The sequence below is a fragment of the Peromyscus californicus genome, unplaced genomic scaffold (assembly GCF_007827085.1).
Source record: "Peromyscus californicus insignis strain IS unplaced genomic scaffold, ASM782708v3 Scaffold_3__1_contigs__length_106647218, whole genome shotgun sequence".
In the NCBI taxonomy this organism is placed as follows: domain Eukaryota; kingdom Metazoa; phylum Chordata; class Mammalia; order Rodentia; family Cricetidae; genus Peromyscus; species Peromyscus californicus.
In genome coordinates this window covers 49,385,424-49,408,080 of record NW_026294551.1, presented here as the reverse complement: position 1 = coordinate 49,408,080, position 22,657 = coordinate 49,385,424, and the positions used below count along the sequence as shown (strand labels likewise).

At 46.8% G+C, this 22,657-nt stretch overlaps 2 protein-coding genes and 1 pseudogene across 3 annotated transcripts in view; 2 read left to right on the top strand and 1 right to left on the bottom strand.

Annotated features, from left to right (window-relative positions):
- Trpv1 (transient receptor potential cation channel subfamily V member 1) overlaps positions 1–14,335 on the top strand; it is a 42,398-nt gene extending 28,063 nt beyond the window's left edge. For both annotated transcript variants that reach the window (XM_052756153.1, XM_052756154.1), the window contains 8 exons: positions 1,144–1,239; positions 2,992–3,062; positions 5,384–5,549; positions 5,943–6,009; positions 7,697–8,019; positions 8,482–8,609; positions 9,063–9,178; positions 13,370–14,335. In XM_052756153.1, the coding sequence (XP_052612113.1) occupies positions 1,144–1,239; positions 2,992–3,062; positions 5,384–5,549; positions 5,943–6,009; positions 7,697–8,019; positions 8,482–8,609; positions 9,063–9,178; positions 13,370–13,542 (1,140 nt within the window). In that variant the 3' untranslated portion in view covers positions 13,543–14,335. The remainder of the gene's footprint in view (positions 1–1,143; positions 1,240–2,991; positions 3,063–5,383; positions 5,550–5,942; positions 6,010–7,696; positions 8,020–8,481; positions 8,610–9,062; positions 9,179–13,369) is intronic.
- A 2,420-nt stretch (positions 14,336–16,755) lies between these two features.
- LOC128122568 (polyadenylate-binding protein-interacting protein 1-like) lies at positions 16,756–21,872 on the bottom strand (annotated as a pseudogene).
- Positions 21,873–22,144: 272 nt separating this feature from the next.
- Trpv3 (transient receptor potential cation channel subfamily V member 3) overlaps positions 22,145–22,657 on the top strand; it is a 39,071-nt gene continuing 38,558 nt past the window's right edge. Inside the window, exon 1 of the mRNA XM_052756363.1 lies at positions 22,145–22,301. The gene's annotated coding sequence lies outside the window, so the exon portion shown is untranslated. The remainder of the gene's footprint in view (positions 22,302–22,657) is intronic.

Here is a 22,657-nt window from a genome sequence, read left to right as displayed (position 1 = left end):
AATACCCAGAGCACTAATTTTCCGCCCTATTTCTGGAACATTTCACCTGTAAATTTAGTTTAAAAACTGGAGTTCTATCTCTATATAAAAAGGCATTTAGTGACTTTGTTTGAAAAGAAAAGAAAACCGATAATGGGCGTAGCTCAGCGGCATAATGCCTGCCTAGGATGTGCAAGGCCTTGGGTTTGATTCCCAGCACCCCAACATCATAACAAGATAACAAAAAGAAAGGATACACACATTTTGTTAGAGAGAGGAGAAACATGCTAATCAGTAAGATGAATGAGCAAGCCAGTGCTCGCAGAACACCAAGGTAGTCCTCTCCAGAAAATGGCTGAAACAGGAGGCCGTATGCATGACCGTGTGGGGGACAGTCCTTCTCCCACTCATCCTGGGGAGCTTTGACCTTACCTCCTGGCAGAGCAGCTGGGTACCACAGGCTGTGGGAAGAATGGGATTCCCAATGTACCAGGTCTGTAAGAGCACCTCCCCCTACCCTGTCACCTGCTCCGTCCCCTCAGAGACCTGGGCAGGGACATTGCTTGGGAGACAGTACAGCTCTGCAAGGACCCTCTGATACCCAGAGACTCAGGCAAGCAGGTCTTACAGAGGGACCTTCTTGCAGATGTCCAATAATAACTCATTGTCTTTGTGTTTCTTTCTTTAAAATTATTGTTGTTGTGTGATGGTGAGCATGTGGAGATTGGGACTGGAAAAAAAAAAAAAAAACAACTATTTGGAGTCAGCTCTGTCCTTCCATGATGGGTTCCAGGGACCAAAATCAGTTCTCAGGTTTGCCTGGAGCATGTATGGAACCATTTTGTCAGGCCTCTGTTTCTCTCTCTCTTTTTTTTTTTTTTGGTTTTTCGAGACAGGGTTTCTCTGTGTAGCTTTGCGCCTTTCCTGGGACTCACTTGGTAGCCCGGGCTGGCCTCAAACTCACAGAGATCCGCCTGGCTCTGCCTCCCGAGTGCTGGGATTAAAGGCGTGCACCACCACCGCCCGGCTTGTTTCTCTCTTTTAATGGAGGCTTGTCTCCCAGGCAGGGGCCAAGTCTTAACTGTAAGGCTTTTATGAACGTTTGCTGAATGAATGGATGAATGAGTGAGTGAACGGAGTCGCTAGCTTCTCTGTGCCTCACAGCCCCCCTATAAGCTGAGGAACACCGTTGGAGACTATTTCCGAGTCACTGGAGAGATCCTGTCTGTGTTGGGAGGAGTCTACTTCTTCTTCCGAGGGGTAAGCATTCCTTCACCAGTTGTGGGCATCTATGGTCACTAACAAAGGTCAAGAGAACCACTGAGAGATGAGTGAGCGAGGCTGAGACTCCTTCGGGTGTTCAAGACTGGGTTGCAGGGACCATCCAGTGCATCCCTAAGGGCCCATGGCAGTCAAGCAACACAGGCAGATCTCCACCACTGAGTCTTGTGGGAGGGGTCTTTTCTTTGACTGCCTGGCCAGCAAGCCCCGGGTGTCCTTTTGCCTCGCACTCCCTACCCAGCTCTTGTCTCACAATGTGTAATGCTGCTGCCCCTGGCTTTTGTTTTTCATGAGTGCTGGTCTCAGGCTCGCACATCAGGCACCTTCCTGAGGCATCGCCTCAGGCCCCAGGGTCTTTTCTTTGAACTTGGGGGGCTCCTTTTAGAATTTTGAATTTGGGGGCTCTGTGCAAACTAGAGCTTAGGGGAATACAGGGGGCTTGTGCTTTTTAGTTTCATTTTCCTTGAGTGAGACTCAAGAGGAGTGAGAACTCAGGTCCATGAAAAGAGATCAGAATGCAAATTGTTATTATTATTATTATTATTATTATTTTGACTTGAGGTTTCTCTATGTGGTCTATTCTGTCTTTGAATTCTTGATTGTTTTGCTTTAACTTTTTGAGTGTTGGGATGTTAGGTGTGTACCACTATACCTGGTTAGAGAATTGTGATTTTAACCTCTAAACTTCTTGGTTTGGGTCACATGCATTTTTTTCAGTGACTATCTTGGTTACTTTTCTATTGCTGTGATGAGACACCATGAGCAAAGTGGCTTACAGGAAAAAAGTTTATCAGACCTTCTGGTTTAGGAGGGAGACAGGTGGCTGGAGCAGCAGTTGAGAACTCATGTTTTGAACAGCAAACAGGAAGTAGAACAAGAGAGAGCTAGAATGAGAGAGGAGAGAGGAGAGAGAGAGAGAGAGAGAGAGAGAGAGAGAGAGAGAGAGAGAGAGAGAGAGAGAGAATATAATACTGGGGATAATGGAAGTAGTTTTTCAAACCTCAAAGCCCATCCCCAGTGACACACCTCCTCTAACAGGGCTACACCTGCTAGTCCTTCCCAAACAGGTCCACTGCCTGAGGATGAAGTATTCAAACATATTAGCCTATGGGGGCCATTCTTGTACAAGCACCATACTTACTTTTAGGAAATCTTTCTTTGCCAGTCACTGGACTTTGTCTTCATGGAAACGTTGTCTTTTCACACTGGTAATTTATGTTATCTAAGAGTGTACAAAGCCCCAGCAGCAAGCGGGCACCTCTTAGCAGACAAAGCGTTAAACTGGGGGCAGATGTGTGTAGGCATTTTGGAGAGGATTTCCAGCCACCAAAGGTTGATCTGGTGAGTTAGTTCAGTTGTGACTGCGTAGAGGGATTTTTATTATATTTATTACATTATATATTTATTATTATGCTTTGCTCATTTATAGAAAAGGAGGGTGGTCGTGGGAGAACAAACTAGAAGAAGCTTCTCAGCCCTACCATGGGATACAGCAGCTGTAGCGTTTTGGTGATCTTTTCCTTCCTGAATTGCCTTCTGGATACACTTGTAATTGTAGTCAGATAACATCACCCTCCCTATTGGCTTCACTAGCTGCTCCATTCTTCACACTCTCTGCTGGAACCCACTCTGGTGTTCCAACGTGGTGACCCTTGGAAAGCGCGCCAGGAGCTCCCCCATTCAGCCACATCTAACACTTCCCAGAAACTTACTCTGTCTGTTTACCCGCAGATTCAGTATTTCCTGCAGAGGCGGCCTTCCCTCAAGAGTCTGTTTGTGGACAGCTACAGTGAGATACTTTTGTAAGTGATGCTTCGTGCTCCGTTTAGCCTCCTGAGGTGACAGAAGTTAGTTCTCCTTCATTGTCCCATCTATGCTTGAACAGGCACGTAGTAGGTCCTCAGTTAGCATGCTGAAGCAGTGGTGGGAGGCACTCAAGCAATAGTCACCAGATGAATGAATAACAACTGTTTACTCTGCCAGGTAAATGTCAGGTGCTGGGCTCGACGGGCTGTGTCACAGGGCCATGTGACTTACAGTTGGTGTCAGGTGTCCCTTTCCTCAGTTTGTTCAGTTTGTGTGCCTCCCTCTGCCCTCCACTGGGTTGACCCTGCGAGATGGAAGTGAAGTATACCCAGTTCTCATCTTCAAGACTCTCCAGTCTTTAAGGAAGGGTCGTTTTATTTTCATTCCAGCTTCAAGGACATTTTGGACTGGGTAATTCACACTTGGTGGGAAAGGGATTGTCCCGAGCACCGAGTATTGAATAGCTTTCTTTCTCTCCAGTAGCTTTCCCCCATCTTCCAGTCTTGACTATTAAAAACGCCTGCAGATAGATACCACCAAAGGTCCTTTTCTTGGTGTGGGTGTGGGGGTGGTGTGTGCTCCTGGTCGAGAGCCACTGCTTTTCAAGGGGACAGGTAAGCGAAGGCACAGGTGTTGCAGAGCCTCTGTTCATAAAATAAGCTAGAAACCGTGAACCTCATTCTGCACAGAGGGCTTTCAACTCTGGATCTCCTGGGATCCTGACTTAAACTCTCTTCTGATGCCCAGGTCTCCCTCAGTCCTTCTCTTCTCATTTCTGGTATGATTAACGACTTGATTTTGGTGCTATTGTGACTAGTTTGTTGCTAGGATTCATAAACCTCATGTTCCCATTGTGATCTTCAGACACCTTTATTTTAGTCCCAAAGGGCAAGCTCAAGTTTTAGGGTCTATAGCAACTGGTTAACACAATACTGATTTGCCTAAAAAAGAATTGTCCCCCGACATAGTATTGTGACAGTAGACTCAAGATTCCATTCCTAGAAGTTATAGGCTCATTGCAGTTATGGTAAACACACACACACACACACACACACACACACACACACACACACACACACACACACATACACACACACACACACACAAATGCACATTCATGCAATTATACCTACTAATATATAGTACTTTTATATTATCAAAACTACTCAGACATACTGATATAACTCATAAGAGTGCAAAAATGCTTATACCCAAATCCAGGGTTTCTTGCCCCCAGCTCTTCCCGTTCTCTGAAACCCTCTTGCCTTGGGCTCTTTCTTCTGACACCTACTCATGCCACAGAGAAGGATTTAGTCTCTTCCTCCCCATCTGCTCCCCCTCTTTCGTCATTCTGATGTGATTATATACTATTTTTGTCTTTGTCAATAATCACCATTTGCAGTCTTATACTTTGGTAAATATTCCTAAATGTTGAACAGCTTTGTAATATCCTATTACTCTTTTTACTTGTGTCTTCTGGCTGATAATTCCCTTAACTGTCACTTGTTTAGTTTTCATTGTACACAATGTTAATTCTTCCCACATACCCTAAAGCAGGTGCAGTCTTCCTCAGAGTCAAACTTATAAGTTGTAACACATGGTCAGATCACCTTTCTCCCCCTTGAGGGATTTCTTTCTAGAGTTTTCTTTTCTTTTGTTTGAGACAGGGTCCTCTATGTAGCCCAAACTGGCCTCTCTTCTAACTTACAGCAACCCTCCTGCCTTTGCATCTGGAGTGCTGGGGTGACAGATGTGTACCACCGTACCTTGTTTCCTGTTTGCTCTTTGTGATTGGGCTGTTTTCCCAGCCCGACCCTTCTTTCACCCTGGCACTTCTCTCTGCTGCTAGCCTTAGCACTCTCATGGCTCCCATCTATCTCTTCCTCACTTCTTCCTCTTTCCTGACCTTTCTTGTTTTCCTGCACACCCTTCCATGTTTTCAGTGGGGTCACCCCGAGGGGAAGCAGCGGACCCTGTCGAGTGCATACGTGCTCATCATCAGTAGGTTGGAGTATTCAACACATTCCTCACTTACATTTTCAGCATACAATGGATTGTGCAGGATATAACTATCATGAATCAAGGAGCATCTACACTATATGTACCTTGTGCTTCTAAGAATACAATTTTGCCTCTCAGCCTGCCATACATTTCCCTCCTTGTGCCTGTTGAGAATGTGTGGGCGAAAGGAAGCAGGACAGCACAGCCCCAGCCCTGCGTGGCTACGTTCTCACTCTTCCGATTCTTGCCCTCCCCCCACCCCAGGTCTTTCGTTCTTTGCATCCCCTAAGCTGACCGACTTTGCCTCTGCCCTCAGCTTTGTGCAGTCGCTGTTCATGCTGGTGTCTGTGGTACTGTACTTCAGCCAACGCAAGGAGTACGTGGCTTCCATGGTGTTCTCCCTGGCCATGGGCTGGACCAACATGCTCTACTATACCCGAGGATTCCAGCAGATGGGCATCTATGCTGTCATGATCGAGAAGGTGGGTTCCCAAGTGTGTTTTCCAAAGAGCCCTCTGTGCCCCATGGATGTGAGATACTGTCCTGCATATTCTGTTCAGCCTTTCTGCATCCTCCAGGGAGCCTTTGTTTAGCTCTTAGCCTATTTGTTTCCCAAGAATCAAGCAACCTGGCATTGACCCTGGCATGGACGTTTTCTTCTAACTTGTTGCCTTTGTGTTCCAAACCTTAGCAAAAGCCATGGGAGAGGTATGAATCATTTCCTCACGACCTCTGAGCTGAAAACCATAGAACCTGGCCCACTGTAGGTTCCTGTCACACATTCTCTGGTCACTCCAGGCTGATGTAGTCCTGATCATTCCTGTGTTCCTCCCATGGCTGGACTTGTCTTTTTACCAGGCTGCTCTTTCCTGCAGATGATCCTCAGAGACCTGTGTCGATTTATGTTCGTCTATCTCGTGTTCTTGTTTGGATTCTCCACAGGTAATGCACTGAGTCAAAGCTGGTGGCAGGCAGGTCTGTTGCTCACCTGACCTCTTCAGGCTCTGCAGGGCCAGGGGAGGAGGAGTCAGGTGCATGCTTGCGGGTGACAGAGGGATAGAGAGAACACACATCGGCATGAGCCCAAGAACTTGAAACGGTGATTTATGAAGTGTTCTCAATTGTTTTAGAGATACCGGGCTCCTTGCTTACCATATAGCTACATCCAAATATTTCAACACTATTTCAGGCTCACAGGAAACTTCCAAGAGCTGTACAAATGACTCTTCTCTTCTTCTTACCCAGATTCCCCAATTTTACCACTTAAAAAAATCTCTCTGTCTCTTTGTCTCTCTCTTCCTTCTCTCTGTCTCTGTTTTCCTTCCCTCCCCCACTCCTCCCCTTCCATTCTTTTTTCCTGGTTTTGGAGATTGAACCCGGGGTCTAATATATGCCAGGCTGGCTCCCACTGGGCTACTGCTGTAGCCTTCAGATTCCTCAACCCTGCCGTTCCTCCCACCTTTAGTCCCTGGCATTTTATCATGAGGAAGAGCTTTTTCTCCCTCTCCTCAATTCAATTCTTTTTAAACACAAGGATGCATGGCCCTGGGGTTCTTTTTGCTCCTTGTAGATCCCCACTGTCACACGAGTCATAATCCTTGCTATCATCAGTTATCTTGAAACTGAGATCTGGTCCTCGGGAGCTCCTTCAAGCCGGATCCTCTACCCTTCTACATGATGCACATCCTGTTGTGAGCACATGCCTCTGCCTCACTTCTCATCTGATTTCTGCGGTTGCATGGTTTCTGAGGCATGCCCATCTCTGCTCCCACTCTGCAGTTTATTTTAGAACTCCTGTCTAGGAGGGTTGAATATTGGTGACTAGGGATGCTGATGGGTATGGGCTGTGGTACCTGATCTGAAGTTCTGCATATCAGTATGAAGGAATTGGGCTTAGGGGGTTTTCGGGGCACTGGTGCATGGTAAGAACGGCACACAGCTGCTTAGCATCTCTCAGGCTCTGCAGCACACTTCCAAAGAATGTTAACCCACTCTGCTCTGGGCTGCTCAACATCCATGGTTATAGAGTGGACCTCTAAAAGACATGGTGTGGCTTGACATCCACGGTTATAGAGTGGACCCCTAAAAGACATGGTGTGGCTTGACATCCACGGTTACAGAGTGGACCTCTAAAAGACATGGTGTGACTTGACATCCACGGTTACAGAGTGGACCCCTAAAAGACATGGTGTGGCTTGACATCCACGGTTACAGAGTGGACCTCTAAAAGACATGGTGTGGCTTGACATCCACGGTTATAGAGTGGACCCCTAAAAGACATGGTGTGGCTTGACATTCACGGTTACAGAGTGGATCTCTGAAAGGAATTGTGTGGTTGGCAAAGTGACCCAGGCCTGTCTTGTTAAACAAGTTGTATGCTATACAAAGGCCTCTATATTCATATGGTACACATAGCTTTGCATATTTCTTCAAACACTCTTTCCTACTAGATCAGGAATATAAAAAAGCAGTGTATTATTACAGTTTTCTGATAGTCTGGGAGTGGGGAGGTGCTACATAACTGAGCGGCCTTCCTGCTGCAGGGTCCTGGGGTAGGAGAGGTATGTATCAGGGGGTCTGAGGCTTTGGTTTCTATCCACCCACACCCCCTTTTTCCTGTGACCTGTAGCTGTGGTGACACTGATTGAGGATGGCAAGAATAACTCTGTGCCTGTGGAGTCCACAGCACACAGGTGCCGGGGGCCTCCCTCCAGGCCACCGGACAACTCCTACAACAGCTTGTACTCCACATGTCTGGAGCTGTTCAAGTTCACCATCGGCATGGGCGACCTGGAGTTCACTGAGAACTACGACTTCAAGGCTGTCTTCATCATCCTGTTGCTGGCCTATGTGATTCTCACCTACATCCTCCTGCTCAACATGCTCATTGCCCTCATGGGTGAGACGGTCAATAAGATCGCCCAAGAGAGCAAGAACATTTGGAAGCTGCAGGTGGGCAGCAGACCTGGGCAGGGAGTGTGGCCTGGAAGGTGCTGACTGGTCCCTGTGCTGTTACATCGTGGGGTACATGAGCCCCTGTGGGACTGAATAGGGGGAAGGAAGCACTGAGGTCTAGAGATGTCATCTATCCATGTTTCAAGCCACACAGCTGGCAGGTAGCAGAGTCAGGGGTTAGACTACTCAGTCTCACTTTTGGGACTCTGATCTCACCCAGATCCCCAAGTAGTCCCTTTGTGAGCTCTATCAATTCTTAGGGTTGCCTTCCTGGACCCAGCAGGCTGTAGCTAGGCATAGACAGGTTTGGCTGGTCTTCTTCACAGAGCATGTGTCTGCCAGGCTTTGGACACAGGCCTGTTACAGGGGGTACTGCAGGGCCAGCTTGAGGCTCCTGGGGCTGAGAGAGATTCTGGAGAGGGTAATCCAGACTGGTGGCCTTGTTCCCTTTTCCTTCAGAGAGCCATCACCATCCTGGACACAGAGAAGAGTTTCCTGAAGTGCATGAGGAAAGCCTTCCGCTCTGGCAAGCTGCTGCAGGTGGGGTTCACACCTGATGGCAAGGATGACTACCGGTGGTGTTTCAGGTAAGGCCAAAGAAGGAGTTGAAGCTGAGAACTCCTGCTCTCAGTCCAGGGCATGGGGGACCCATCTGGAGCAGATGACAGTCTAGATACCGGGCTCAGGACTCCCTGGGATTAATCAGAGGAATAGGGGACTCTCAAGACTAGCAGCAGGCACAAGGGCCACCATAGGATTCAGCTGTGGGCACAGGACACCCACCTCAGATCTCAGGAGGGAGGACTTCCAACATTAAGCACTGAATAACTTGAGGTGTCCAAAAATGACTGCCTGGTGAACAGAGCCAAACCCAGGAATCCAGTGTTTAAAATTCTTGGACCTTGTGGAGCGGTTGGGAAGGATGGGGTATCCATGAAACAAGCCCTGGCTGTCTCTCTGCCTGCCATGTCTTCATCCTGACATGAAGGCTGCTCAGCCTTAGACAGCTGGCCTCCCAGACCCTGCCCCCTCCCCCACAGGGTGGACGAGGTGAACTGGACTACCTGGAACACCAACGTGGGCATCATAAATGAGGACCCGGGCAACTGTGAAGGCGTCAAGCGCACCCTGAGCTTCTCCCTGAGGTCAGGCCGAGGTGAGATGGGATGGGTGGTGCCACGGCAGGGAGGGCCCTGATACTGGGAAGGTGGGTTCCCTACTCCATGTTGTCTTTCCTCACGTAAGACCTGGACTGTGTAGCAGCAACAGATGCCAGCCATCCACATGCTGGCGACTGCTACGCGTCCTCAGACACACCTGTGCAGCACTGCCCAAAGCTCCTTGGATGCACTGATTTCAAATTAACTTTTGGTCATTGCGTGTTCAGAAAACTTTTGATGTAGCCAACATTTTCGTGACCCCCACGTTCAGTTATGTGACCCCCATATGGGGTCACAGCCCAGGGTTTGAGAAGCTGTTCGTTGACCACACAGTACTGTTGCAGAAGTCTCGGGGGCTCTGTTTATTTTGTCCTTATTGTTATTTTTCTTTCTCTCAAATTTGATGTTTTTTGATCTGCCTTCGTATTCATTGACTCGCTCTTTTTTTAGCCAGTTCCAAATGGTTCTTAATTCCATACGGAAAGTTTCTTACTTCAAGTTTTAAGCCTTTTGGTTTTAGAGTTTCTGTTTTTTCTGTGTTGAAGTTTCTATTTCTTTGTTGAGGTCTTCTAGCCATTCCTTCATTAGGAGCACATTTTCCTCTGCTTCTTTGAACATATTAATAAGTTACTTTACACTTTCTATCTGCTAAGGGATGGACTGGCTCAGAGGTAGTGTCTTGGCCTACCAAGAACAAGACCCTAGGTTCAGTGGTCCCTAGCTAAATCCAACATCTGGGTCATCATGGCATCCATTTCTCTTAACTGCTACTCTTTCTTTCTTTCTTTCTTTCTTTCTTTCTTTCTTTCTTTCTTTCTTTCTTTCTTTCTTTCTTTCTTTCCTTCCTTCCTTCCTTCCTTCCTTCCTTCCTTCTTTCTTTCTTTCTTTCTTTCTTTCTTTCTTTCTTTCTTTCTTTCTTTTTGTGACAGAGGACCACATTTCCTTGGTTTCCCTTTTAGTTCTAGTATTTTCAGATTGTGTGCTGGACATTGTAGATATTGTAGATAAGATACTGTGGAAAGCCTGGATTCAGTTACCTTCCCCCTAAAAACATTGATTTTTGATTATTTTATTTATAATTATCTTATATAGTGAATGGTACTTCAGTTGTTCAGGAATCACCTTGAGCTTATGTAAGTGTAAATGAATATAAGGATGTTTCCACACACAGGCTAGGTTCCCTCCTTACATTCAGGTTAAAATGTGTCTGCCCCACTTCCAACCCCATTGTAACCAGTCTCTCTCAAGCATCTTGAAATCTTACCATCGGCAAGCAGGCAAGCAGGGTCTAGTTCTCAGCCAAGGACTTGTGGGTAACCACCCTGCCCCAAATCCGACCAGACCTCCAACGTCACGGTATCTGTTCTCCTATGCTCTGTTTTACTGATTCTAGCTGCCCCATGACTGCTTCCTCCTTAGCTCCGCTAGGATGGCTGTTCACTGTATTGTTCCTAAGCAGAGAGCCAGGGCGTTGATGGGGCCCCCTTTGTGAATGTCACTTCTCTTAGGGTTTATAGCATCTCACATCTGTCACCTCAAGTCTAAACACATCTGCTGAACGGCATGTTGCTCAGCTTATGATTGTCATGAGCAGGACTGTCCCATACAAGATCCTCCATTACAGTTGGATATGGAGATCTACTTCCTCAAAGGCTCACTGAGGCCCTGGTGATATAGCTCAGTCAGTGGTCGAGCACTGGGCTAGCACGTGAGACACCCTGGATTCCATCTCTAGTCCAGAAAGAAGAGGCCCACTTTGGGAGAGCAGTTCCCTGCACTGAGGCTTCATTACGTTCACACAGGTCCCCAGCAGTTCTGTGATTTCCCTGGGAATGTAATTGGGAAGACTCACCTTGTCACCTTTGCGCATTACCTGCTCTTTCATTAGACAGGCCAACATCATCAGAGAGCTACTCAAAGATGGCTGTGTGTGATTTGAGTGCTTGCCATGATCCTCCCACTGACTTAGTTAGCTGCCAGGGCTGGTTCAAACTCTAGAGTCTGACACTGGGCAGTTTATTTTAGAGATATTTAAGTATGGTACTATGTTGGGAAAGAGTTTCCTGGTGACAATTATCACAATAAATCTTAAGGCATGACTATGTTGGAACTCTTTTGCAAAGTACATGTGACCTCTTCTATAAGAATGGGTTCTATAACTTAAGGGCTTAGGGGAGGATCTGATGTGGTCTAGGTCATTGTAGAGGTCACCAAGCTACAAAGTACATGTGACATCTCCCCTAAGGATGGGTTCTATTGACTGAGAAAGAATGCTCAAGATAAAGGTCTAGGGAGGAAGAGTCTGGGATAAACATGCTAGTCTGGGGGATTCAGGCAAGGCCCAGCTCTACGGACAGCACAGATCACCAGGCTATTAACTACATCCACTCCCAGGAGACAGAAAACAGGTGTATATCTCCTCTGCTGAGGAGACAATCCTGAGTGTTTAACATTCCTGGTTTCCCTGGTGCTTATCTCTGAGCACAAGGACCTCATGCCCTCTACGCTATACATCTCAGTGACCCTCTATCCAGTTAGACCAGTGATTCGGAACAGAAGCTGTGGAGTTTAATATTAGATTTTACACTTTATGCTTATTTCTTAGGGAACATTCCTTTAGGATTTTCTTTCTCACTTTTGTAACAGTAGACACTCCAGTGGTCCTAGTCAGATCATTTGGATAACAAGGATCTCTCCCCACCAAGCTGCATGTGGTAGGGAGAATGCCGGAGAGGGAAGGGAGGTTGCTAAGTGGAGGAACTGGGGAGGCCATGGGAGAGTCTTGGTCTTAGAACATGATGAATGGTACTGGGAACTGTAGATGTCTCTGGAGACCCTGGGACTGGCCAGGTCAACAGCTCCCAGGCTGGGTGTTTCCTCTTCCCAGCCAGTTAGTAGTTGGTATCTCAATGGCAATGATTCCTTACGAGCTCCCTGGGGCTTTCGATCATGCCAAAGTTCTTGAAGCCCAGTGTGACCATGTTTCCCTGGCATTTTCCTCAGCATCTATGCCCTGGTGGGACCTTGACTCAGCACCTATGCCCTGGCAGGACCTTGACTCTAAGTCTTGATTATTTATTTTATTTTATTTTTGGCACTTTAGAGCTGCCCACTGCGGAGTTGTATTGCAGAAACCTCTTTACCCTTCCATTTGGGCAGTGAGGCAGTGGAGCCGGAAGCAGGTGTGTGATACTCTTGAGGTCACAGGTTTGCCAGGGCCTGGAGGAAGAACACCTTAAAGATGTTACCTGGGTGGATGAGGGGAAGAGGAAACTTCATGGATCCAAGAACTTGAAGATACTTTTTTTCCAGAGAGTCTCACTATGTACCCCTGGCTGTCTTGGAACTCACTCTGTAGACCAGGCTGGCCTTGAACACACAGAAATCCACCTGTCTTGGTCTCCTGAGTGTTGGGATTAAAGGTGTGTGCCACTATGCCTGGCTAAATTTTTTTTTAAAAAATATATTTTGAAATTAAAATATAATAACATTATTTTCCTCCTTCCATCCCCTCCCATGTTACCTCCTTCCAACCCCTCTCAGGTCCCCCCATTACCTCTTTTTCTTTTGTTATTTTATATATATCATATATATAGTATATATACACATACATATTATATATATATACACACAAATATATAAATATAACTTGCTGAGCCTGTTTTTGTTGTTTGTGTGTATATGATTTCAAGGCTAACCACTTTGTATTGGATAACCAGTTAGGGAGCTTGTCTCTGGGAGAGGATAATTCTCCCTTTCTCAGTCGTCATTAGTTGCCTGTAGTTCTTTGTCTAGGGGTGGGACTCTGTGAGAGTTCCTCCTTTTGTATGTTTATTGATATTGTCATTGTTTAGGTCTTACTTAGACAGCCATCTCTAGGAGACAGTCTCACAGCAGACTTCCCAGTCCTCTGGCTCTTACAGTCTTTGTTCCCTCTTCCAAAATGTTCCCTGAGCTTTAGGTGTAGGAGTTGTATTGATGATGTATCCACTGGGGCTGGGTTCCCCACAACCCACTGATCTCTGCATCTGTCCAGTTGTGGTTGTCTGTCATGGCCTCTGCCATAAAGAGAAGCTTCTTTGACTGAGGGGTACCCAGGTCTCCTTTCATCTTGAGATGTGAGGCCTACCAGTAAACTCCTGTTTCTTTTGTTGTATCCAAGGTGGTAATGATGTGTTGCCTTTCAGTTTCAGGGAGAAATTGGAAGAACTTTGCCCTGGTTCCTCTTCTGAGGGATGCAAGCACTCGAGATAGGCATACCACCCAGCCTGAGGAAGTTCATCTGAAGCATTTTGCAGGATCCCTTAAGCCAGAGGATGCTGAGGTCTTCAAGGATTCCATGGGCCCAGGGGAGAAATGAAGGACACCATGTAGGGGTCAATGCTGGGTCTTTGGATGACCCATTGCCCCTGTCAGGAAGGGTCTTCTCAGGGAACATCAGAGCCCTGTCATTGCCTGGGTCCATCCTGTGCCTGCCTAGGCACGTTCCGAGGACTTCACTGGGCATGCTGTGGGAAAGTGGGAGGGTGTGTGGGAAGAGATCTGTATCTAACCGTCACTGTCTTCAGGCCAATCTTCAAACACTTGGCTTTCAGCTCTTTACTGACCTTGTTAAACAGAGTGGATGGCAGTCTCTACTTGGACACATGTTAGGCCCTGATTTTTGGGTTGCTGGGACTATGAGCAAATGGAGTCCAGGGAAACAACCTTTAAATACTTGCTTTGATATAAAATGCTGAAACCTTTCTTCTCTATACTGTGTTAACATCTTACCTACCCTGAGAGGTTTTGGAGGAGTCTGTCATTTGACAAACCCAGAGAAGGTGGGGGATGCCAGTCTCATTCCCAATTCCAGCAGAACCAAGTTACTCCAAAGTGATTATTTCCCCTTTGATGTAAAATGTCAGTCTTCACAAAATACTAGCTTCATTGCTGTTTAAAAAAAAATGCAGAACCATATCCAAAGGACACAGCAGGAAGTTTTCAACGATCTCTCATTTGTTGTGATCACAATCCTGCCTCTCTTCCTGCAGTGCTCAATGTGCCTACCACTGTTAGTCTTGTAATTCATAAAATAAACTATGTATGTCTGCAAATACGCTTGCTTTTTAATAAGTATGAACTTGATGATAATAATTGGGTTGGCATTGCTAGGTGGTTTTCTGTTTAGTCTGTTTGTGCCTCTCACTGTCTCTCTGTTTCTGTCTCTTTGTGTCTGTCTGTCTGTCTGTCTCTCTCTCTCTCTCTCTCTCTCTCTGTGTGTGTGTGTGTGTGTGTGTGTGTGTGTGTGTGTGTGTGTATGTGTGTATGTGTGAGAAAACACTCTGATCAAAAGCAACTTGGGGAGGAGAGGGTTTATTTCATCTTACAGGTTACAGCCCATCATCAGGAGAAGCCAAGCCAGTAGCTTGCAGCAGAAACTCCAGAGGAATGCTGCTGAGTTGTGTAGGGAACAGCAGTGGCAAGTCAGGTGGGAAGGATAAAAGTATTTATCAGACCAGAGCAGACATGAAGGTTTACTAAAGACAGTACAGTGTGAGGAGAGGGAAAGAGACAGGCAGAAAATGGGAATTTTTCTTTTTTCATTTTTACAGTTAGAAGGAAATTACATGGTCTTATCTTGTGTGTTGCTTGTGTAGGGCCCATATTGGGAAAGGTTAAGTAGGCTTCTCATTATCTTGGTTTTTTTTTTGGTTTTTCGAGACAGGGTTTCTCTGTGTAGCTTTGCGCCTTTCCTGGAACTCACTTGGTAGTCCAGGCTGGCCTCGAACTCACAGAGATCCGCCTGGCTCTGCCTCCCGAGTGCTGGGATTAAAGGCGTGCGCCACCACTGCCCGGCTCATTATCTTGTTAAATAGTAAGTTTTATAGCATTAGATGTCTCTCTTTCTTTTTTTTTTCTACTCTAAATTATTTATTTGCCACAGCATATGTTTGGAGGTCAGAGGACAACTTGTGGGAGTCAGTTCTTTCCTTCCTACTTTGTGGGTCCTGGGGATCGAACTCAGGTCTTCAGACTTGGAGTTAAGAGACTTTACCTGGTGAGCCATCTTGAAGGCTCAGTGGTCTTTCTTGAGACTGTTCAGTCACTTAACCTGTAGGTGGCGACCCCTTTGGGGGGTCAAATGACCCTTTCACCGGGGTCACCTAAGACCATCAGAATACGCAGATATTTACATTATGATTCACAACAGTGGCAAAGTCACAGTTATGAAGTAGCAATAAAATACTTTTATGGTTGGGGAGGAATTGCATTAAAGGGTCGCAGCATCAGGAAGGTTGAGGACCACTGGTGTAGTGTAAGGGCTCATGCATCACCAGGAGTCAGGCTCTTAATGTTTGTGTAAGGCATGAGGACTTGCTGGGGCCAGGCGCCAAGCTGTCGGTGTCTGATAGTTAAAATGTGGGAGTTTCTGCCTCTATAAGCTGGGATGCACGTCCAGAGGGACCTTCAACCTCCTAACACAATACCACTAGATGGGGACCAAGTGTTTATATATACAAGCCCATGGGGACATTCCACTCTCTCTGGAGGGAGTAACATGACCCCTTTCCATGTTCTTTGGCTTATGCCCATCTCACATGTAAGATGGGGGAGCTCAGGGCTGGTCCCTGAGGTGCTCATGGGTAAAGTGAGGTGTGCACAGCCCACAGGGCAGGTGAGTGAGGAGGAAGAATACAGACCGCCAGGATGGTTGGAGTGTTTATGAAAGGGCTTGATGTGCATTAGCCTTTAAGCTTCCTAACAGCTCACGAGGAAGCTGTTATTAGCTCTACTTTATAAATGAGAAAATCAAGGCTCCAACAGTAAGTTACACAGCCAGCAAAGGGGATGACCTGGGTTTGACCTCAGGCAGCCTGACTTCAAACCCGTCTTTACTGCTGAGTCAGGCCTGGGGCATGCAGGCCATTCCTGTCCAAAGGAAGCTGGGCGGGCTTGGTACTACCTACTGTGGGCCCTGGGCTTCTTGTTTTTCTTGTAGTCTCAGAAAACATTGATTGTTTGATAGTATAGATTTCATTTTCATTTGTTTACATGTGTTGTGTGCATGTATGTATTCTGGCATGTGTGCGTGTGTGCGCGCGCGAGTCTGTCGTCTGTCTCTCTCTCTCTCTCTGTGTAGATCTGAGGTTGATATTGGTCGCCTTTCTTGATTGCTCTCTACCTTATTCATTGAGGCAAGGCCTCAGAATCGAACCCCCAGAACTAGCCAATACAGTTTGTCACGCTGCTGGCTTGCTCAGGGGATGCTGTGTCTTTGCCTTCTGAGCACTGGGATTACAGGTGAGCTGCCACAGCAGCTCCGAATTTCCACGGGTTCTGAGGATCCGAACTCTGGTCCTCACACCTGTGTGGCAAGTGTTTTAACCTCTCAGTCTTCTCCCCAGCCTCAGATTTTTATTTTTATTTTTTATATTTATTTATTTATCTATCCATTTATTTACTTATTTATTTGTTTATCTATTTATTTATCTATCTATCTATCTATCTATCTATCTATCTATCTATCTATCTATCTATCTATCTATCTATCTATCTATCTATCTATTTATTTTCAGAGCTGAGGAACAAACCCAGGGCCTATGCGCTTGCTAGGCAAGTGCTCTACCACTGAGCTAAATCCCCAGCCCTCAGATTTTTATAAACTGGACCAGCTTTTGGATTTAGTCAGAGCTGGGGTAGATCTGGTGGGTGTTCCTTTGCAAATTGTTAAAGGGACAGGATCAGATGTATAAACTTGTGGTTCATCCTTGAAGTAATTAGGGTTGTTTTCAAGCGCGCCTCCTCTGTATGATGATGCTGTGTGGATGCTCCCATAACTGCTTGATCAGAGTTCTATAAGCTTCAAGAACTTCTGTTTTACATCTCGTCTACGATTTGCATCTCGGACATTTTCAGTTCTCCGAATCATTTCTTCAGCATTAGAATTTTCCCTTTCCTTCCTTTAGTGCTTTCTAAAACTGAGCTTACCAACTTCAGTAATTTTATCACACGAATTAAGTGGACCTCCATAGGGACAGAGAAGAGAGCACTCAGCAATTCCCACAGACCCACCTGAGGAACATGTATCTGTCTGCTGGTTCCTTTGATATGGAGGTTAAGATGATGGTCTCCCAGAAACAGCACAGATGGGCGGGATCAGCCTGATCCATCCCCTTTGCAGCTTGAGCTTAAGTTCTTATTCATCTCCATGTCTTTGAGGCAGCACTTAGTGGAAGGAAGTTGCCAGTCTGATACACAGACAGGCTCCCATAGGAGAGAGAACTGGGATAGACTCAGCCTGTTGGTGGAAGAGTCATGTAGTTATTTTATTTTATTTTTATTTTTTTGGTTTTTCGAGACAGGGTTTCTCTGTGTAGTTTTGTGCCTTTCCTGGAACTCACTCTGTAGCCCAGGCTGGCCTCAAACTCACAGAGATCCACCTGGCTCTGCCTCCCAAGTGCTGGGATTAAAGGCATGTGCCACCACCGCCCGGCAGAGTCGTACAGTTCTTGCCAAGCATCTCCTGTTGTAACTTAAACAGTCAGGGTTTCTGCAAAATGTTCAGGCTCTACCTCAAATCTCCAAGGCTGCTCTATGAGACAATTCAGAAAATCCTGAACATGTTCCGGTGTAGGAGATATGACTCACAACCATCCCCATGGGCTTCTGTTTATTCAGAAGAGGGACTTGATGGATAAAGTTCAGAGCTGTCTGTAGATGGCTTAGACATTAGGCACAGGAGCCACAATCATTTGAGGCTTAGCCACTGCTGCCTCTGAGTTCTGCTGTGGGATTTTTATCCTGAAAACTAGGTGGAACTCTTTGGGGCTTTGTTTGTTCTAGGAGTGGATCCCACTTTCCCTGGAGTCAGAGGAGTCTAGCTCTGGGCCCTTAGAGGTGGGATAGTCTGGGGCTGGAACAGTGGCTGCAGATCACCAAGATATATATGAAGGGTTAGTTGAAAAAGAAGGTTTTTTATCTATCTATCTATCTATCTATCTATCTATCTATCTATCTATCTATCTATCTATCTATCTACCTTCTTCTTCTTCATCATCTATCATCTATCATCTATCTATTTTCAGATTATGAAGAAAATGGAACAGATTTATCAGGGGCTGGTCATACATATTTGGATGACATTGATGATGAAATAGACCAGATATTAGAGAAGCTTATGCAAAATTTTGCTTGGAATCAGAGTATAGGCAAAGACAGTAAAATTAAATAAGTATTTAAAAACAGTTTAGGTGCGGCAATTTGGCAGAACCCAGGAAAGCAAGACAATATGTCAGACATGTACTAAATTAAGGACGTTGAGTTTTGTTATAATGTATGCAATTTTAATTTTCATTAATACTACCTACCAAAATAAACTTTATTCCCCATAACTTAACATGTGTATGCATGTATATAGTTCATTATATATGGTTAATTCCACTGTTTTGACTGTAATAGGATTTTGAAATAAATGAAATTTTGAAAGTAAAAACAAAACTCTTGTGTGAACCTTTTTGTTTTTTAAAGGTCGGGTCTGAATCTTCCTTCTCTTTTTAAATTAAAATGCTGTTTGCTAATGCAACTTCAATTCAGTGTTTTCCAGTTTTCTCTTTCTTCCTCTTCCTCATTCCTCCCTTCTTCCACTCTCCTTCCCTCCCCCCACCCCCACCTTGCTGGTCATGAGGATTGAATTTAGGGCCACATATGTTCAAGTCAAGTACTCTACCATTGAGCTATATAGCCCAGGCCTAAATTAATAAACTACTCTTGGAGCAGTTTTAAGTTCACAGCAAAATTGAGCAGAAGTACAGATTTTCCATGAACTGAATTCTCTAACCCTCCCTCAACAGCCTCCCCTGCCGTTGACACCCTGTGCCAGCACACCCAGCATCCCCGGTGAGGCAGCCTCTCAGCTCTTAGTCCTGAAATGGCTATACATGGAACCTAGCCTGACTTCCATTCAGGCCTGAGGTGGGAGACAGAGCTCTGCCTCACCACACTAAATAGGGTATTTTCTGGAACATGTGAAGGAATCTGCTCCTCTTCACTGGCCCTCACCCCGCAGAGACTCCTGTTCAGCCTCCCTGGAGAGTTGGAATCTGTGGACTGGTTACCTGGCATCTGTGGGTCTTAGAAGGAGCAGAGGAGAAGGGTGGGTTTGCTCAGGGCCTCCTGTGAGCCCTCTGTGGGTGTGGGGCATCAGGCAGAGGATGGCTTTTGCAGAGAGACTGCTGACTAGGGCTTCTGCTCTGACCTCAGCTAGCAGGATGAGGTATTTTGGGTATCTTGGCAGGTGTCTAGGGGTTGGATACATCTTGGGTACACATCAGTGTCTTGGCAGAGATCTATAGGTTGCCTGAAGTTCAAGCCTCTGGAAGGCAGGCTGGGGCAGGGATAACCAGAATCTTCCTTTTTTCTCTCCCTGTCTACATCCTACCCCAGGCTCTGGCCCTGTCTCCTCTTCTGCACATACACACCCAAACTGAAAGGCCTTTTCCTGGGATTATGTTCTTTCCACCATGGAAGGAGAGTTCAAATTGCCGAAGAAAAGTGAGCATGACGTGCCTTGACTGAATCTACCAGGCTGAGCTGAATCCCTAGGGGAGTCCTTGTCCTGGAGGAGATGGGAATGGGGGGTGGATTGGGGGGAGGGCAGAGGTGGGGGTGAGACGAGGGAGGACAGGGGAATCCGTGGCTGATATGTAAAATTAAATTAAATTATAAAATTAAAAAAAAATTAAAAATCAAAAAATAAAAAAAAAAAAGGAAAAAAGGGAAAGGGAGCATGGTGTAGCTCATGGCTGCTGCGGGAACTGGGAACCTGGTAGTGGAGGACAGTTGCTAAGAGTTGGGACTTTGTGAATGAGCCCTACAGGTCATCTACATGGCAGAATGCTGGGTTTGCAAGGGCTGGAGAAGGATATAGAAGGAGGTGGGGCTTCCAGCTGCACAGCTCTGCGATTGTGCTGTGTGGACCCCAGAGCGAAGATAGCAACCTCACAAAGGCAAACTTGATGCCATGTTAATGTAATCAGAAGCAACTGCCTTTAGCACACGCTTCTGGTTCAGTCCTCCTGGGTCAGCTCCCTGTTAGATTACAGCGGTGACAGTATCCATGACTGGCCAGGGGCCAACCCAACTCTGGATGACTAAGGGGTCAGGGTTGACCTAGAAGCCTGGGGTCACTCAGTGCATCTCAGCCCCATGTCTGATCACTTTGCTGAGTCCACACATTGCCAGAGGCATGTCACCACCCCTTGAAACAGGTCAGAGTCTCAGGAGTCTGATGCTCTGCTGATGAAGCTTCTTTTCTTCCAATTCCAGCCCAAATGCTCCCACCTTATTTGGTCCTTGTCACCTGTGGTGGGATTATCCCAGTTGGAGCTGGTCTTCTGGGTGGTCCATAATTTTCCTGAGGGTAGGGATAACACTCTCAGGTTCTGAATCCTTCACTGGTGTCTTGCTGGGGCCTCCTTTGTAAGGGGTCTTACGATGGCCAGATTCAATGACACTGAATATGGACCAGCCCTTGGAGCTACACTGAGTTTCTGTGAGGTCATATCCTTATAGTAGAGGGGGCTTCCCCTAACCACTGTTGCTACAGAGCGTGCCTTAGGGTGAGCAATAAAGGATTTTTTAAGCTAGTCTCCAGCCGGTTGCTGGAGGAAAGTGTGAAATCAAGGGAAGTTTCAACACAGAGCCCGGAATGGCCTCATGCCCAGGATTCTGAGACATCAGAAGCAAAGACAAGCCAAGGCTGAGTCAGGCCTGGGCAAGTGAGGACAAAAGAGCCTGCATTTCATCGAAGGTAGGGCTTTGATGGTGATGTTTCTGGTACAGTGATGAGAAATCATGAGTACTAACTGTAGGTTTCCATGGATTAGGCTGCAGGAGCAGCGCCCTATCAAAGCCACACCTGAAGCCCACTCTGCCCTGTTCTGGCCACAGATCTTTCTCTCTCACGGCCTAGGAGCTGACCCTGCCTCATTCCATCTCCCCAGGCATGACAGGGGAGTTGTAGTTATCAGAGATCCAGGATCTCGCCTCTTGGGAACAATCGGGAAAGTCCCTGCTGCGTCAGCCAATAGCACTGTCACAGAAGAAGGACTTCCATTCTAACGCTGTCATGCCTTGCCTACACATCTTCCCTGCAGAAGGACGTGTGCGGCTCCTGAGTCAGGCTCCGCTCCACCCCTTCCCCAGAAGCCATTTGGGCGAGCAGGGAGGGCACAGAGTCTTCCTGTAGTGCCCTGGCCCTGGAGAACAGTGACACAGACAGCTGCTGGGAGAACAGATTGGTGTGACAACAGCCCTCCCAGCTGTCACAGGCCATGCATTCTTTCTGCACTCTAGGTCCTTGTTCTAGTCCTTTCCATTTGCTCCCTCGTTTATTCTTTACCTTCCAAGCTGGGTTATGTATGCTTGACAGGCGAGGAAACTCAGGCTTGGGAAAAATGACTTGCCCAAGATCACAGAGGCAGGAAGTGGTGAGGTTGTCACACATGAAAGTCCGTGATGCATAATATGCAGCTATTGGGAAACATTGGACTTCTTCTGTCTCTGAGGGACTTGATCCCAGGAACTATTTTTGAAAGATGGACATCAAGTCTTACAGCTGGCCTGGGTACCCCAGGATAGACTTTGGTTGCAGCCTTCCTTCCCGGGGATCAAAGCAGAGCACCTATGAAACTTCTTTACCTCCGTCATCTTTGCCTGGGCATGACATCCTTGATCAGTTAGTTCTCTGCAATGGGTCCCCTTTCCCAAGTGGGGAAACGGAGGCTATTGGCGCCTGATGAGCATCAAACGTAAGAGAGGGAAGGGTTGGGACCAGACCTTCAGCTTTGTGCCATAGCAAGTGCCTTCCCTGCCTTTTCTCCTGTGGGGTGAGGCTGCTTTGTGGGTGTGGGGGTGACTCACGTAGGGCACGTGGGTGGTGGGTGTGGCCTGCCTGGCGCCGAGGGCAGGTGGCCCAGCCAGTTCTGCCTCTGATGCTTCATTCCAGCTGTCAGCTATCTCTGCGCCTATGATGAGAGCCTCTCACCTCCTCAGCCACCTTCCTGACGGTGGGTTTTTGGCCCCAGACATGCGGTGATCTCAAAGCAAGGGCTGCCGCCACCACCTGGAACCTTCCAAGTAAGTCCTTGTCACCTAGGGAAACTAGTATTCCCCAGAAAGACTAGAGCATTGGCCTAGGATCCTCTGGGATGTCTGCCCTTGGCCCATGGGCCTCAGGAGGATGGGCGGGAGAGCTGGGTTCTAGTACGGGTAAAAAGCCATGCCAGTTTTTGACAACAGGCAGGGGAGAGAATGTAGACTCTGACAGGCCCAGGAACTTCCCCCTGATGTTAGGGAATCCCAAGGAAAGAGAAACTCTAGAGCTTGTCTCCCTCAGCTAGCTTAGGGTCGTGAATCTCCATGGCAGGAATGTGATGGGCGTTCAAGATGGGATGAGCTATCCCAACACTGAAGAGAGACAGGGCCCAGGCACT